Here is a 17,764-nt window from a genome sequence, read left to right on the forward strand (position 1 = left end):
GGACCTTAATTATGTGTTGGAAAAGCTCATTCTGCCTCCATTTGAACCAGCTGCTACTGCTGATATAAAGTTCTTGTCATGGAAAACAGCTCTGCTACTAGCAATTACTTCAGCAAGAAGAGTTTCAGAGCTACAAGCCCTCATGGCCATGGAGCCTTTTATCATTTTTTACCCAGACAGGGTGTCTCTGAGGACCAATCCTTCATTTATGCCTAAGGTGGTTTCCAGTGTGGCTGTTAACCAAACTATTCATCTGCCAACATTTTATCCAATTCCGCAGAACAAGAGGGAGAGAATTCTGCATTCCTTGGATGTACACAGACATCCAAGATTCTACTTGAACAGGACTAAAGCTCTAAGAAAAACTGAGCAATTACTAGTGGCATATGGTGCAGGATCAGAGGGAAAGGTTATTTCAAAGCAGACTATTTCAAAGTGGATAAGCCACTGCATTCGTTTCTGCTACTTGCACCGTGGTAAACCTGTGCCCAAGGGCATTAGGTTTCATTCCACCAGAGCTGCAACTACCTTTCTCAGAGGAGTACCAACCAAAGACATCCTAGAGGCTGCTACTTGGAGTTCTGTTCATACCTTTACAAAGCATTATCATTTGCCTCTCTACTCTTAAGTCCAGGGCAGGCTTTGCCACTGCAGTTCTGCAGGGCCTTATAGCCGCACCTAATGCTGTTTAGTTCCAGCCTCCCATCCATAGCTTTGGGATTCTACCCAAATGTAATGACTGCAACAGTGAAACACGAAGAACATAGTACAGTTGTGTACACTTACCATAAATGTAGATGTTCAAGTGTATTCACTGTTGCAGTCCAGGTTACCCGCCCGCCATCCCCCCTTTCATTCTGGAGTTTATCTTTCCGTCTCTATCTTCTACAACCTATGTGGTGTATTTGCTTGCAGATGAAGGTAAAGTTTGTACTGATGCATGTACATATAGTTTGTATATATATTATTTTGCTACCTTTTTTGGGGGCACCTGACATCTGGGGCAAGAAAAACTAAAGAAAATTGCGTCGGCTGCTTATTTTATACCCCTGACGATCTGACGTCATGGAAGAGGAGACAGCAACCGACGCAGGACCCAAGACTTTGGAATTCAGGCCAAACATCTACATTTATGGTAAGTGTGCACAACTGTACTTTTTGTGCCCAAGGAATGGAAGATGGCTACAGTCATTCTCCTGCAAAAAGGATGTCAGACCAGTGATTCAGGTAACTAGAGACCCAAAACTCTGACCAGCATTGTATGCAATGCCATGGAAAGAATCGTTCTGTACTTGATAAATGAGGACATTGCTAACCTGCAAATTCTGGACCCATCACAGTTTGGCTCTGTCAAAGTAAGGTCATGCCTATCAAGTCTGTTGGACTTCTTTGAGAGGGTCACCAAGGCAATGGATGAGGGCAAGACTGTGCACACTGCTTACCTCAACCTGGTCAAGGCTTTTGATACATACTGCACTCTGGTATTATTGACAAGCTCATTAAATTGAGTATAAACCCTTTTATCACCTCCCGCATAGGCAACTGGATCACCGATAGGACCCAGGAGGTCAAAGTAGGTGAGACTTCCTCCACCAAGAGGTCAGTCACAAGAGGAGTCCCCCATGGCTTGGTACTGGGCCCCGTCTTGTTTTGGCATCTATTTTTCTGAAGTGGACAGAAGCACTGAAGGTTTATGGCTGACTGAGTTTGCAGATGATTTTGCAGACACTAGCATTCTTCAGTGACTAACAAATGGTACCAAAGCCATAGTCTTAAATTCAGTGCTAAAAATGTATATAATTGTACCCCTTTGGGAAAATCAACCATTTCAGCTAATTACCATGTTGATTCACCCCTAAGAGTTGACCCCAGTGGTCAAGGATCTGGGTATGCATGTAAACAGCCTTACCTCTGACCACCACATGACCATAATGGTGAGGAAATCCTTTTTATATTGCACAGCTTACAAGTAAGATCAGGGCATCTATGTACAGAGCGGTCCTTATCCCACTGTACTCTTCCCTTATCAGACCAGTCCTAGAGTATAAGGCTCCCTTTGCTATGTACCTGACCAGACATATGCAGCAACTTGAGTGACCTCAAAGGTTCCTTACAAAAAGAATATAAGGCATAACAAGGCTGCCTTACACAGAGCACCTTAACACCCTTTCTCTGTACTTCGTCTCCTATACATTGCTGAAGGGTGCTCTACACTTGGCTTATAAAGCATTGGCAGCCCCACACTTACAAATCTGCATATTCATAAGTCAAACCGTGTCAGAAACCGAGGGTCTAGGGACTTGAATTTAGTCTTTGACTTAAACAGAACATGCTAGGGAGAGAGAGAGGTGTCCCAGAGACTGTCCCTCCCATGGAACAGGCTTTCCATCCATGTGAAACTGAGGATGTCCTTCAAGGATGCATCTGCAGTCCTTACATATGGGTTGTCCTGCCTCAGGCAGCCCGGCAGCCCTTCAGTCGGCCGGATTCCAAAGTCTGGGTCCGGCGTCAGCTGATGTCGCCCTTTTCCCTGACGTCAGAGCGCCAGGGGTATAAAAGCATCAGCCGACGCCATCTTCCTCAGTCTTTCTTGCCGCGTGGTGCCCGAAGCAGAAGCAGTTCGCAAGTGCCGGTCAGCCAGCTCCTGTAACTTCAGCTACCGAAGACTTCAAAAGCTAAGTACCCCGTTGGGGACTCTTTCTTGCCTCAGCCGATGTCAGATCAAACGCTTAAAGTTAATAATTGCTTAACTTGTGGGAAACAAATACCTCATAAGGATTTCCATTCTTACTGCCTCCCCTGCCTAGGCCCAGACCACGACGTCTCGGCCTGTACAGCCTGTGCCTCCTTCAACCGACGCACTCTTAGACGGGCGGAGTTTGCAGAGGAATTTTTTGGGGCTAGTTATTGCTACAATATGCCATCGGAGACTCCGACTTCTCATTTAACCAAAAAATGGAAGGACAAGGACTGACACACGCAGACCGTGGTTTCGGCTGAAACCACGCCTAGGCCTACCGCGAGTGTCTCGGTCTTAGCTGAAACAGAGTCCTTGGTACTTCCGACCGTCGAAACCGCACAACCGACAACTTCGGCCCCGGAGGCCTCTTCTGAGTCGGTTATAGAATTTCCCTCAGAAACCGGTGTCCAAGAAGCTTCCAACACCATTCCCCTAGACAAAACTACACCAGCACGTGGAGCAGCCAGGACCCTGCATCCATGTCCATAAAGGCATTCACAAGGGCTAAAGCTGCTAAGCAGCCAAAATCTCTGCCTCCCAAGGTTATTCCTCTGGGATCCACTACAGGTTCACAGATTTTAAGTTTAGCTGAGGACCTTATTTCCTTAATTAGGGGCTCTCAGCCACATCCGGACAGAGGTTCTCATCCACCTCCAGACAAAAGGCCCAGGGTTGAGCCCAATGATCCCCAGTCCTCTGATGGCTCTGCTCTTTCTGATTCCCAGGAGGAGGCCTTTATGGCCTACGAGGATTCTGATGCAGAGGAATCTATTCCCTCTGCCTCCCCACCTGAAGAGCTGTCCTTTGGGGAGACCCTTCACTCCATGAGAGAGCATTTCAAATGGCAGGGCCAGGAATTCTCTGATTCCAGGAAGAGATTAAGGACTTTTTTGCATTTTCCTCAGCAAAGACCTTTGGCTATTCCTCCTGTTTTGAATGTCATTGATGATGTGTACTCTGAGTCTAGCATTACCCCTGACTCCCTCCCTCCGGCTCCTGTCAAACCTGATAGGTACTACAGGGTCCCGGACTCGCATTATTTCCTTTACAAGGCCCACTGTGCTGACCTTGAAACTATTTCCCAGGGCCCAAAAGGGGTTGCATCTGCCACTACTAAAAATCCACTCCCCTCTGAAAGGGAGTCCAGGGCTTTAGAGAGATGGGGTAAAAAAGTGTATACTACTTCCACTCTTTCTATGAGGGCATTAAATTGTCAATTCCATATGATACAGTACCAAGAGTATTTGTTAGATGAATTGCATAATAAACTGTCTTCACCTGAACCCCTAGATAGCAAGTCACTTCAGGATCTGGTACATAACTCCCAACAGGTTAGCAACCATTTCTTGCAGTGTGGATGTCCTTCATGGATGCATCTGCAGTCATAACAACTGGGTTGTCCTGTCGTCTGGCAGCCCTTCAGTCGGCCGGATTCCAAAGTCCGGGTCCAGCTTCGGCTGATGTCGCACTCACCCGACGTCATCTCTGTTGGTCTTCGGGTATAAAGGCATCAGCCGACGCCATTTTCCTCAGTCTTTCTTGCCGCGTGGCGCCCGAAGCAGAAGCTGTTCGCAAGTGCCGGTCGGTCGGATCCAGAGATTACTTCTACCGAATACTACTTGAAGACTTCTAAAGCTAAGTACCCGTTGGGGACTCTTTCTTGCCTCAGCCGATGTCAGAAAAAGTTAATAATTGTTTAACCTGTGGGAAACAAATACCTCATAAAGATTTCCACTCTTATTGTCTGCCTTGTTTAGGCCCAGCCCACGGCGTAGCAGCCTGTTCGCCTGTGCTTCCTTCAACCGACGAACGCTTAGGCGTCGGTCGGAGTTTGCTGAACAGTTTTCGGTTCTGTTTTTGACATTATGCCGTCGGATCCTCCGACTACCCAATCTGCCAAAACGCAAAGATAAAGACCGACACTCATGTCCGCGGTTTCGGCCGAAACCATGGTTAAGCAAACCGCGAGTGTCTCGGTTTCGGCCGAAACCGAGAAAACTGATCAAAGTACAGCTGAATCTATCTCTACAACTGAGGCACCTGCTACCATTCTTGAATCGGCCTCAGAAACCCTGCCAGATCATATTAAAGCAAAGCTTCCGGATGCGCCACTAGAAAAGCAAAAGTTATTTGGCTCCACTGCTCAGGAGGTCTTAAAGAAATTTGAGGAAAAGGCTAAATCTGTACAAACAGTCAAAGATTTCCTCCAGGTCCAACCACCAAGATTCAGCAGGAATTGGCCCTCTAAGAATTGGTCCTTTCCAGACACAGAGAGATTTCAAAGAGGCAAGAGCAGGCGTGCCAGAGGTAGAGGGCAAGCTAGAGGCTTCTACAGAGGACGTCAATGGCAGCCTCTTAACCAGAGAGGTAGTGCAGGACCTACAACTGCTGCACAAGGACAGACTCAATGACTTTACCTTGACCCCGCCAACCAGGGCTTAATTGGAAGCACCTTTGGGTGAAAAGCTATCTTTATTCTCAAAAAATTGGCACAGTATTACAAGGGACAAATGGACACTGCAAATAATAGACAAAGGATACAGGTTCCATTTTCATACATTACCAAAAAGAAAAGGCATGCCGAACCTGCCACCGAATCAAAGGGCAGAGGCTTTAAAACAAATTTCCAACCTATTGCAAATGAAAGCTATAGAAAAGGTTCCTCTCTCAGAACAAGGCCAAGGATTTTACTCCAGACTATTCCTTGTCCCAAGAAAAGAAAAACAATGGAGGCCTATTCTCAACTTGTCCGCACTGAATACTTATCTCATTGTGCCAAAATTCAAAATGCTGACCCTACAGCAACTCCTTCCCATGCTGGGCAAGGGGTCTTGGCTGGTAACTCTAGACCTCAAGGAGGCATACCTGCATGTCCCTATCAGACAAAGTTGCAGAAGACACCTCAGATTTCTTGCAGGTTCAGAGCATTATCAATTCTCAGCATTGCCCTTTGGCTTATCTACTGCACCCAGAGTATTCACGAAATGCCTGGCATCAGTAATCACACACTGCAGACTTCAGGGGATTCAAATATACCCATACCTGGACGACTGCCTTATACAAGCGGACAGCCAACAAACATTGGTAAAACATTTGAATTATGCCATACGCCTACTTCAGGCTTTGGGATACACAGTCAACATTTGAAAATCAAGACTTGTTCCATCCCAAAGAATAATTTTTCTGGGTGCAACATTAGATACAACCACCCAAATGGCTTTTTTCACAGAAGAAAAACAAGAACTACTACCGGATTTCTTCAGAAACCTGGCAAAGCAAACCCAATTGACTGCAAGGAAAATACTGCCGGCCCTGGGTTTCATGGCATCTTGCATTCTTCTGATTCCACAAGCAAGGCTGCATATGAGGAAACTACAATGGTACCTAAGGAGTTTATGGTCTCAACACAGTCACAGCCTAGAAGCCTTGATCCCCCTCATTCCATGCCTTCAAAAATAATTTCTGTGGTGGGCTCAAGCAAGCCAGTCAAACATGGGTCTGCCTTTCAGCAAACCAAATTTCAGCCAAACCATTACCACAGACGCCTCAGACCATGGATGGGGAGCCCACATGGAGGGCAGATGCATTCAAGGACAAACAGAATTTCACCTGCACATAAACCAAAAGGAAATGCTGGCAGTGATACATTCAATCGAGGCCTTCAAGCACTTCCTACAGCAAGGTCACCTGCTAATAGACAGACAATACCACAGTTATGTGGTACATAAACAAGCAAGGAGGTACCCATTCTTACCCTCTTTGCAGGCTGGCAATGAATCTTTGGGAACTTTCCCTAAAACTAAATATACAGCTGCAATCCCAGTTTGTACCAGGAAAAGGCAATGTACTGGCGGACAGCCTAAGCAGAAACATCATGGATCCACACGAATGGATGCTGCACCCAAACACCTTTCTTCAAATAACACAAGCATGGGGAAGGCCGGACATAGATCTTTTTGACTCCCACCACAACCATCAACTGAAGAAATTCTGCACAAGGACATACCACCCACAAGCATGGAAAGTGGACTCTCTCTCTCTCTCTCTGTCAGCTGGAATACTCTAACAGTGTATGCATTTTCACCTCTTCCGTTAATGACCAAGGTCTTACTGAAGATCAGGACAGAACGACCAAAAGTGATTCTGTTAGCTCCGGACTGGCCAAGACAACATTGGTACCCACTGTTAAGGAGCTTGTCGAGCACGAAACCGTGGCCTCTACCACAGTGGCCACATGTCCTTCAAGGATGCATCTGCAGTCATAACATATGGGTTGTCCTGCCTCAGGCAGCCCTTCGGTCGGCCGGATTCCAAAGTCTGGGTCTGGCCTCTGCTGATGTCGCATTTTCCCCGACGTCGGAGCTTCTGGGGTATAAAGGCATCAGACGACGCCATTTTCCTCAGTCTTTCTTGCCGCGCGGTGCCCGAAGCAGAAGCTGTTCGCAAGTGCCGGTCCTTCAGATCCAGAGATTTCAGCTACCGAAGACTTCGAAAAAAGCCAAGTATCCTGTTGGGGACTTTTTCTTGCCTCAGTCGATGTCAGGCAAAGTAAGTAATTGTTTAACTTGTGGGAAACAAATACCTCATAAGGATTTCCATTCTTAATGCCTTCCTTGCTTAGGCCCAGACCACGACGTATCAGCTTGTTTAGCCTGTGCCTCCTTCAACCGATGGACTCTTAGACGTCGGTCGGAGTTTGCAGAGGAATTTTTTGGAACCGCTTTTGCTTATAAAATGCCGTCAGAGACTCCGACTTCGCATATGGTTAAAAAACGCAAGGAAAAGGACAGACACTCGTGGCCCGCGGTTTCGGCTGAAACCACGGCTAAGTCTACCGCGAGTGTCTCTGTTTCGGCTGAAACAGAGTCCACGGTTATTACTACTACCGAAACCATACCTCCGAGGCCAGAGAGACCCCGGCTGAGTCGGCTTCAGAACTCCCTACCGAAGCTAGTGCTCAAGAATTGTCCGACACCATACCTTTGGACATTTCTACCCCTGCACGTGGGGCAGCTAGGCCCCCAGCTTCTATGTCTATTAAGGCCTTCTCCAGGGCTAAAGCTGCCAAACTTTCAAAAGCCTTGCCTGCCAAATCTACTTCCCAGAGGCCTTCCTCTAGTTTTCAGATTCTCAGTCTTGCTGAGGACCTTATATCCTTAATTAGGGGTTCCCAACCTCACCCAGACAGGGCCTCCCAACCTCCTCCAGACAAAAGGCCCAGGACTGATCCCTCTGAACCTCTCTCCTCAGATTACTCCACAGATGGATCTGATTTGTCAGACCATCAGGAAGGGGCCTACTCGCCTTATGAGGATTCAGATGCAGAAGATTCTATTCCTTCGGCCTCCCCACCTGAAGAATTTTCCTTTGCGGAGACTTTACACTCCATGAGGGAGCACTTTCAATGGCAGGGTCAGGATTTCTCTGATTCTAGAAAAAGATTAAGGACCTTTTTGCATTTGCCCCAGCATAGGCCCTTGGCCATACCACCTGTTCTAACTGTAATTGATGATGTGTACAATGATGTCAGTACTGCACCTGATTCTCTTCCCCCGGCCCCTGCCAAACCTGACAGATATTACAGGGTCCCGGATTCTCACTTTCACCTGTATAAAGCCCATGCTGCAGACCCAGAAACTATTTCTCAGGGCCCTAAAGGGGTTGCAGCTGCTACTGCCAAAAATCCCCTACCCTCTGAAAGAGAGTCTAGAGCATTAGAGAGATGGGGAAAAAAGGTTTATACATCTGCTATTCTTTCTGCCAGGGCATTAAACTGTCAATTCCATATGATACAGTACCAAGAATTTTTGTTAGATCAGCTGAATAAGAAGCTTTCTTCTCCTGAACCTTTAGACCGTAAATCCCTTCAGGATTTGGTACACAACTCTCAGCAGGTCAGTAATCATTTCTTAAAATGTGGCTATGGTGCATTGGAGGCTTCATTTAGATCAGCTATGACTGGGGCAGTAATTCGTAGGCATGCCTGGCTGAAGGAGCAATCTTTGCCAGACCATGTCAAGGCTAAACTCCTCGATGCTCCAATGGAGAAACAAAATTTATTTGGCTCCCCTGCACAGGAGATTCTAAAGAAGGTGGAAGAAAAAGCAAAATCTGTGCAAACAGTCAAGGAATTCCTGCAGGTCCAACCTCCGTGGTTCAGCAGAAACTGGCCTATAAAGAATTGGTCCTTTCCAGACACCTCCAGAGCACAGAGGGGCAGGAACAGACGCCCTAGAGGCAGAGGTCAATCAAAGGGTGCCTACAGGGGCCGTCAGTGGCAGCCTACCAACCAGAGGAGTAGTGCCACACCTAGAACTACAACCACTACCACAGGACAGACCCAATGACTTGACTCTGATTCCACCTACCAGGGACCAACTGGAAGCTCCCTTGGGCGGAAAGCTGGCTTTATTCTCGAAAAACTGGCATTGCATTACAAAGGATACATGGACATTGCAAACAATAGACAAAGGATACAGGTTTCACTTCCACACTTTGCCAAAAAGGGGCGGAATGCCAAACCTTCCACCAAACCAGAAGGCAGAGGTGTTAAGACAAATCAGCAATTTACTTCAGATGAAAGCTATAGAAAGGGTACCATCTATAGAGCAAGGCCAAGGATTTTACTCCAGATTATTCCTTGTACCAAGAAAAGAAAACCAATGGAGGCCTATTCTCGACCTGTCCGCACTGAACACATATCTCATTGTGCCAACATTCAAAATGCTGACCCTACAGCAACTTCTTCCCATGTTGGGCAAGGAGTCTTGGCTGGTGACTCTAGATCTCAAGGAGGCATACCTGCACGTCCCTATCCGACCAGATTGCAGAAGACACCTCAGATTTCTTGCAGGATCAGAGCATTATCAATTCTCAGCATTGCCCTTTGGCTTATCTACTGCGCCCAGAGTATTCACAAAATGCCTGGCATCAGTAATTGCACATTGCAGGCTTCAGGGAATTCAAATTTATCCATACCTGGACGACTGCCTAATACAAGCGGACAACAAGAAAAAATTGTTAAAGGATTTGGCCTATGTCATACACCTGCTACAGGCCTTGGGATACACAGTCAACATCCAAAAGTCAAGACTAGTGCCATCCCAAAGGATAACCTTTTTGGGTGCGGATCTGGATGCAATCACTTAGATGGCTTTTCTCACAGAAGAAAACCAAAAACAACTTCCAGATTATTTCATGATTTTGACAAGACAAACTCAGCTTACTGCAAGGAAAGTCCTGCAGGCCCTGGGTTACATGGCATCCTGCATAATCTTGATTCCACATGCCAGGCTGCATATGAGGAAATTACAATGGTACCTAAGGAATGTATGGTCTCAACACAGTCACAGTCTAGAAACCATGATACCAATCATTCCATGCCTTCAAAAGTAATTCCTGTGGTGGGCTCAGGCCTGCCAGTCCAACAGAGGGTTGCCTTTCACCAAACCAAAAACAAGGCAGACCATCACCACGGACGCCTCAGACCGAGGATGGGGAGCACACATGGAGGACAAATGTATCCAAGGCCTATGGCCTCAAGGGCAGCTAAGCATGCACATAAACCAAAAGGAAATGCTGGCAGTGAGGCATGCAATCGAGGCATTCAAACCATTCCTCCAGCAAGGGCATCTGTTAATAAGGACAGACAACACCACGGTCATGTGGTACATAAACAAACAAGGAGGCACACATTCCTACCCTCTATGCCGGATGGCAATGAATCTGCGGAACCTATGCCTGAATCTCAATATCCAGCTGCAGGCCAAATTCGTACCAGGAAAAGAGAATTCACTAGCAGACAGCTTAAGCAGAACTACCACGGATGCACACGAATGGATGCTGCATCCAGACATCTTCAAACTCATAACAAAGAAATGGGGAATGCCAGAGATAGATCTGTTCGCCTCTCCACTCAACCACCAACTGAAGAAATTCTGTTCAAGGACATACCACCCACAAGCCTGGCGGGTGGACTCTCTCTCTTTCAGCTGGAATGCCCTAACAGTATATGCCTTTCCACCTCTCCCATTGATGTACAAGGTTCTACTGAAGATCAGGGAGGAACAGCCAAAGGTGATACTAATCGCTCCGGACTGGCCAAGACAACACTGGTATCCGCTACTGAGAAGCATGTCTCAGGCGAACTCATGGCCCCTTCCCCTATGGCCTCTTCTTCTAACGCAGAACAATTTCAAGACGCTGCATCCAAACTTGAAAACATTGCAATTAACTGCCTGGAAAATTCCTTAAAACCAAACCAAACCAAACTGCCTTCCACAAGGAAGACATACTCAGCTAAATGGAAGAGATTTCTCATTTGGAGCACATCAAAGGGCACAGATGTCACAGTGGCAAACCTAGCACACATCCTAGAATACTTAGCAGAATTGTTCCACAATGGCCTGTCTTATTCTTCCATTAAGATTCATGCTTCAGCAATTTCGGCAGAATACAATATGGATCCACCTATCTTCTCTCACCCTCTTCTCAGACAATTTTTGAGAGGGATCAAAAATGTTAAACCTCCAAGGAGGCCCCCTCTACCTGCATGGGATCATAATTTTGTGCTGGAAAAATTGACACTACCTCCTTTTGAACCAGCAGCATCAGCAGACCTACAGTTTTTATCTTGGAAAACTGCTTTTCTTCTGGCAATCACTTCAGCAAGAAGAGTATCCGAGTTACAGGCATTAATGGCAGTGCAGCCTTTTCTTATTTTCCCCCAGGATAGTGTGTCACTGAGAACCAATCCTACTTTCATGCCAAAGGTGGTATCCAGGGTATCCTTGAACCAAGCTATTCATTTGCCTACGTTCTTCCCTAACCCACAGAACAAAGGAGAAAAACTTTTGCACACCTTGGATATACACAGACAACTACGCTACTATCTGGACAGAACTAAAACCAACAGAAAAACTGACCAGCTTTTTGTAGCATATGCAACTGGGGTGCAAGGAAGAGCAATTTCCAAACAGACAATTTCAAAATGGATAGGAAATTGCATTCGCTTTTGCTACTCCTTTCATGGAAAAACAGCTCCTGAAAATATCAGGCCTCATTCCACAAGGGCCACAGCCACCACTACAGCTTTCCTACGAGGGGTGGCTACCAAGGACATTTTAGAAGCTGCTACTTGGAGCTCCGTGCTTACATTTGCCAAGCATTACAATCTACCTTTATACTCCAGATCCCGAGCAGGGTTTGCAACTGCAGTTCTGCAGGGGATCTTACCTACACCATCCTTCTCTTAGTACCTCCTCCCCCAGTTTGGCTATGGTATTCTACCCATATGTTATGACTGCAGATGCATCCTTGAAGGACATAGTACAGTTTTGTACCTACCATAAATGTAGATGTCCGATAGGTATGCATCTGCAGTCAGGATTACCCACCCTCCTTCCCCTCTGTGGTATTCCTAGGGTGCTTACCCCTCTTTCAGCTAGCTGGGGGAATCTATTATGGTGTATTTGTTTATTTGTATATATATGTATATAATTTGCTACTGTTTGGAACTTTTCAGCATTTATCCAAATTGAGCCTTCCTAGAGGGCACCTGGCATCTGGGACAAGAAACACTGAGGAAAATGGCGTCGGCTGATGCCTTTATACCCCAGAAGCTCTGACGTCGGGGAAAATGCGACATCAGCCGAGGCCAGACCCAGACTTTGGAATCCGGCCGACCGAAGGGCTGCCTGAGGCAGGACAAACCCATATGTTATGACTGCAGATGCATACCTATTGGACATCTACATTTATGGTAGGTACAAAACTGTACTTTCTTCTGACACAGCACAATTACAAAACTCTGCACTCCAGCCTAAAAACCTTGCAGCTGACAGCCTGGAAAATACCTTGACTCCTCGCCTGGATAAACTATCCAAAAGGGTAAAGGGATATCATCAAGGAAGCTCTGCGGCCTTCCACAAGGAAGGTATATTCAGCAAAATGGAAAAGATTTCGCACTTGGAACTCCACAAAGGGCCAAGATCCGACAGTAATGAGCATTCCACATATCCTGGAATACTTGGCAGAAATGCTCCATAATGGCCTGTCTTACTCTTCCATAAAAATTCATGCTTTAGCCATTTCAGCAGAGTACAACACTGATCCACCTATATTTTCTCATCCACTGCTAAAGCAGTTTCTAAGAGGGATAAAAAACATCAACCCTCCAAGGAAACCACCAGTGCCTACATGGGACCTTAACTTCATGTTGGAAAAATTAACTCTACCTCCCTTTGAACCAGCGGCATCTGCAGAACTACAGTTCCTGTCTTGGAAGACTTCCTTCCTTCTGGCCATAACTTCAGCAAGAAGAGTATCTGAATTACAGGCCCTCATGGCAGTACAACCATTTCTTACTTTTCATCAGGACAGAGTCTCATTGAGAACCAATCCCTCATTCATGCCAAAGGTGGTATCCAGGGTCTCACTGAACCAAGCTATTCACCTGCCTACCTTCTTTCCAAATCCACAAAATAAAGGAGAGAAACTTCTGCATACACTGGACATTCACAAACAGTTGCGCTACTGCTTGGACAGAACTAAGACTTACAGGAAAACTGACCAGCTTTTTGTAGCATATGCTGCTGGTGTACAAGGAAAAGCAATTTCCAAACAGACAATTTCAAAATGGATAGGGAATTGCATTCGATTCTGTTACTCTTTTCATGGCAAACCTGTGCCATCCAACATTAGACCTCATTCCATGAGAGCCACAGCCACCTCCACAGCTTTCTTAAGAGGGGTGGCTACAAAGGACATCTTAGAAGCTGCTACATGGAGCTCCGTGCATACATTTTCCAAGCATTACAACTTACCATTATATTCCAGATCCAGAGCAGGCTTTGCTACTGCAGTCCTGCAGGGCATTTTAGCTACACCATCCTTTTCTTAGGTCCTACCACCCCCAGCTTGGCTATGGTATTCTACCCATATGTAAGGACTGCAGATGCATCCTTGAAGGACATAGTACAGTTTTGTACCTACCATAAATGTAGATGTCCGATAGGTATGCATCTGTAGTCAGGATGTCCCTCCCTCCTACCCCTCTGTGGTATTCCTTGAGTAGTTATCCCTCTTTCTAGCTAGCTGGGGATATCTATTATGGTGCATTTGTTACATATATGTATATATATATATATATATATATATATGACTGTGCATGTTTGGAATTTTTTGCATCTCTCCAAATTTAGCCTTCATTAGAGGGCACCTGGCATCTGGGGCAAGAAAAACTGAGGAAGATGGCATCGGCTGATGCTTTTATACCCCTGGTGCTCTGACGTCAGGGAAAAGGGCGACATCAGCCGACGCCGGACCCAGACTTTGGAATCCGGCCAACCGAAGGGCTGCCTGAGGCAGGACAACCCATATGTAAGGACTGCAGATGCATACCTATCGGACATCTACATTTATGGTAGGTACAAAACTGTACTTCGTCTGTTGCCCAATTTAAGCACAGCCTAGACCAGTGGATAAGGAATAGGAGAAAATTTACACTGGGCCTGGCACTTGTGTCCCCTAAGGACAGTGGTGGCTTATAAATGTGTGGCTCTCCTATTGAGATACAGGACATCATTATTCTTGATAAGGTTTAGAAACCCCCCCCCCCCCTCAGTCATTAACCTAGTAACAGTCTGTGAATCTGTTCCTTGAGGAGGATAACACTCAAGCTATTCTAGACTCCGCCACGTGGACAGCTGTAAAATATTGCAGATAGGGCATTGATTATAGGGCTAGAGCTGGATTTGCTGTGGCCTTTCTACAGGGCATACTCAACCCATTCACTCTTCAAGGCATTTCCTTATCCAGAAACTGAGAATTATCCCAGTAGTCAAGACTTTTTGCAACAGTGATTTAAATAATGAGCACTGTACATTTGTGTAGGAACTCTGCATAATAGTAGATGTTCTGTTAGACTCCATCTTCTCCATTTGATTGGATTATATTTATCCTAGCCTGGGGTGTATGGTACCCATACCCTTTTCCTTCATCATTGTCCAAGGCCTTTGGTTTGCTCAGCTCTGAGTTGCCTGAAAGGCCTTTTACTTCTTCCACTTCTCTTTCTTTGCTTACATATCTTCTCTTGGCTTTACTACTCCAGACAAGGATACTGCTTTCTTTTCTAGGCAAGAATGTTCTGAGATAGTGTAGGTTGCCAACTTTATACTTTGAGCATCCTAGTGTTCTATTTGAAGGGTATCTATGCAGAGAGGAGAAGAATTCTGAGATGTACAAGTCTGGGTAGATATGCAAATGGCCAAGTGGCAGTAATCAAGACTACTGCAACAGTGATCTAGTCAAATATGTACGGTTATGGTAAGTTCCTGTGCGGTTTTCCTCACTTTTCCTTCTAACCAAAAAAATTAAAGGCTGCTGTACTTCTCCATGTTTGCACTTGAGTGATGTAAGGGAAACTACCATTGACATTTTCAAACTTCACTAAAGTAATGAAAATCAGCATCACCCATTGTAATAATTTTTTTTTGGTAGCAACCATATCTTTGCACTCACTTCTGGACAGCAAATTGAATAAGCAAGGTATGTGATTGGGTATTTTGTGGAATTATGTTTGTGTTGCCTGTAAGATATAATTTGCTATAGTAGTGGAAGAAGGGTGAGTACCATTAAGAATTGTCATTTGGATGCAACTATCAGAAGTAGAATGATCATAGGTAAAGGACTCATTTTAAAAAGTATTCTTAAATTGTTTTGAAGGATTTGTGTCATGCAGGGTCCTCCGGACCACCAGAATTACGATTTGAATTACTTGGTGGAATAAAAGGTACCAGTTCATCGACAGTGCAGCCAAACACTCAACACGGCGCACCCTTTTATGACCACGTTTGTGATGCACTTTTGATATGTGGTACAGACACCTGTACAGTATTGCTGCATTTTTCAATATAGAGTGGCAAAGTAGTATATAACTTTGCGTATGTTGAATTCTGCCAAGCAAACCAAAGAATGGCTGGTCAGTCTTTACCGTTCTGGGGACCTATTAGGGCTGCAACATGCTGTTATGATCACATATGCAGATGGCCCTTCTTAGCTAATGAAGTTTCACTGTTCTTATGATTTAAATGATGTTTTATATTGTAAATTTCTAAACTAGTGATTCTTCCATTAATTGTTACTTTTTTGCTTTGTTTTGCAGAATGATATATGTCTTGGTGAGTTCTTAAGATCTGTTGCAGGCACACCAGTCCAGTCACCTGCATGCCAAATCAAATGTTATATGAAGGAGGATTTCCAGAAACAATATTGCAATCAAAATTGGCCTGTAATATGAGTTACCTTATGTGGATTACCCCATTTTATATAAAAACAATAAATGTATAAAAAAAGGCTGCTGTTTTGGGGTTTTTTGTATATGTATGTATATACATATTTAAATTGACTTACTAGGTCTAATTCTGGTAGCTGGATGTAGGCCTTTTGAAACCAGTCATTTGCTGCAAAATTAAAAGCTGCTTCACCAAATTTGTTGTGCTGCAGTATGGTCTCTTTTTACTTGGAATGCACATTTCCAGTGCTTTTTCAGTTTATTGACAGTTTGTGTGAAAAGTGTGGCTCTTGGCCCATTAGAGGGCATTTTCTAATGTGAAGCTGGAACAGAGTAATGTCTTATTTTTGGGTATCCCATTTTCTGGACTTACAGCATAGTCCTTGTGGCAAGCAGATTTGAGAGCTCTTGGTGCTATAAACATCTGCTTACTGCAATGTGTGAGCACATACACTGTGTGTGTGTGTGTGTGTGTATGTAAAGTATATGTTCTGTATAAAGTACACTGCCTCGGGTACCTTCTTGTAGCATATTTGGAGATTCACTGTATAGTGGGTATATAGTTTGAAGGACAGCTTTTTATCTGAACGTGAAGGCTTTATGCGATAGTATTGACTTTTCTGTACATCTTCAGAATTCATCTGTTTCATCTTAAAACCAGCCCTGTACTGACTGAAGATCATCAGTAATTATTCTGTGATGTTAAACTGTCTTGTCTGGTGTCAGTTCTCATTCTTTTCTCAAATGATGGGTTCGGATCAGATTCCCTCAGCTCTGACTCTGCCATTGCTAAAGTATATGGCAACCAAACACTTTTGAGCATCTCCTTTACCCAGAATGCACCAACCTCAATTACCACGGATCTTGTTTGTCGCTTCAGGCAAAGGACGTGGTCTTCCATCTCTCTCGAGCATTTTTCAGGTAAGTGTGGTGTTTTTTGTATTCCTTACTTAAAACCTTTTTCTATTACTAACCCGTAAATCACATTTATATAAGTTTTGTTGTTTCTGACCCTTTTTCTGTCTATTGTACGTTTCTTTGTACTCCTTAGATACTATTATTAATATCTTCTTCCCTTCTGCAACATTGCCATAGCTCCTTTGCCAGCATTAGTATTTCCTTTCCTTCCCTCCTTTTCTCTATATTTCCCTATCTAAAAAAAAAAAAAAAAACTTCAAAATAATTGAACACTCGTCTCTTACAAGAAACAGTAGACCGTATTACAGCCTTTGAACAGAGTTTAATAGAAACAAAGAAAACATGTCCTTCAAGAATGCAACTGCAGTCATAACATATGGGTTGTCCTGCCTCAGGCAGCCCTCTGTCGGCCGGATTCCAAAGTCTGGATCCGACGTCGACTGATGTCGCATTTCTCTCCGACGTCAGAGCGGCTGGAGTATATAAGCATCAGCTGATGCCATCTTCTTCAGTCTTTCTTGCCGCGCGGTGCCCGAAGCAGAAGCAGTTCGCAAGTGCCGGTCGGTCAGCTCCTGTATCAAAAAAGCTAAGTACCCCGTTGGGGACCTTTTCTTGCCTCAGCCGATGTCAGAAATTACTGAAAAAGTAAATAATTGTTTGTCTTGTGGTAAACAAATACCTCATAAGGATTTCCATTCTTACTGCCTCCTTTGCCTTGGCCCAGACCACGACGTTTCGGCCTGTGCTGCCTGTGCTCGCTTCAATAAGCGCACTCTCAGGCGCCGGGCGGAGTTCGCTGAAGACTTTTTCGGCGA

The 17,764-nt window shown here is 45.0% G+C and overlaps 1 protein-coding gene across 1 annotated transcript in view; it reads left to right on the top strand.

Moving 5' to 3' along the window:
- The window catches only part of LOC122797029 (protein cornichon homolog 1-like), a 564,384-nt gene extending 548,156 nt beyond the window's left edge, over positions 1 to 16,228 (top strand). Inside the window, exon 7 of the mRNA XM_044065802.1 lies at positions 15,903 to 16,228. Within this exon, the coding sequence (XP_043921737.1) occupies positions 15,903 to 15,930 (28 nt within the window). The 3' untranslated portion in view covers positions 15,931 to 16,228. The remainder of the gene's footprint in view (positions 1 to 15,902) is intronic.
- Positions 16,229 to 17,764: the final 1,536 nt, after the last annotated feature.

The sequence above is a fragment of the Protopterus annectens genome, chromosome 3.part0 (assembly GCF_019279795.1).
Source record: "Protopterus annectens isolate FY-2018-M chromosome 3.part0, PAN1.0, whole genome shotgun sequence".
NCBI lineage: Eukaryota > Metazoa > Chordata > Ceratodontiformes > Protopteridae > Protopterus > Protopterus annectens.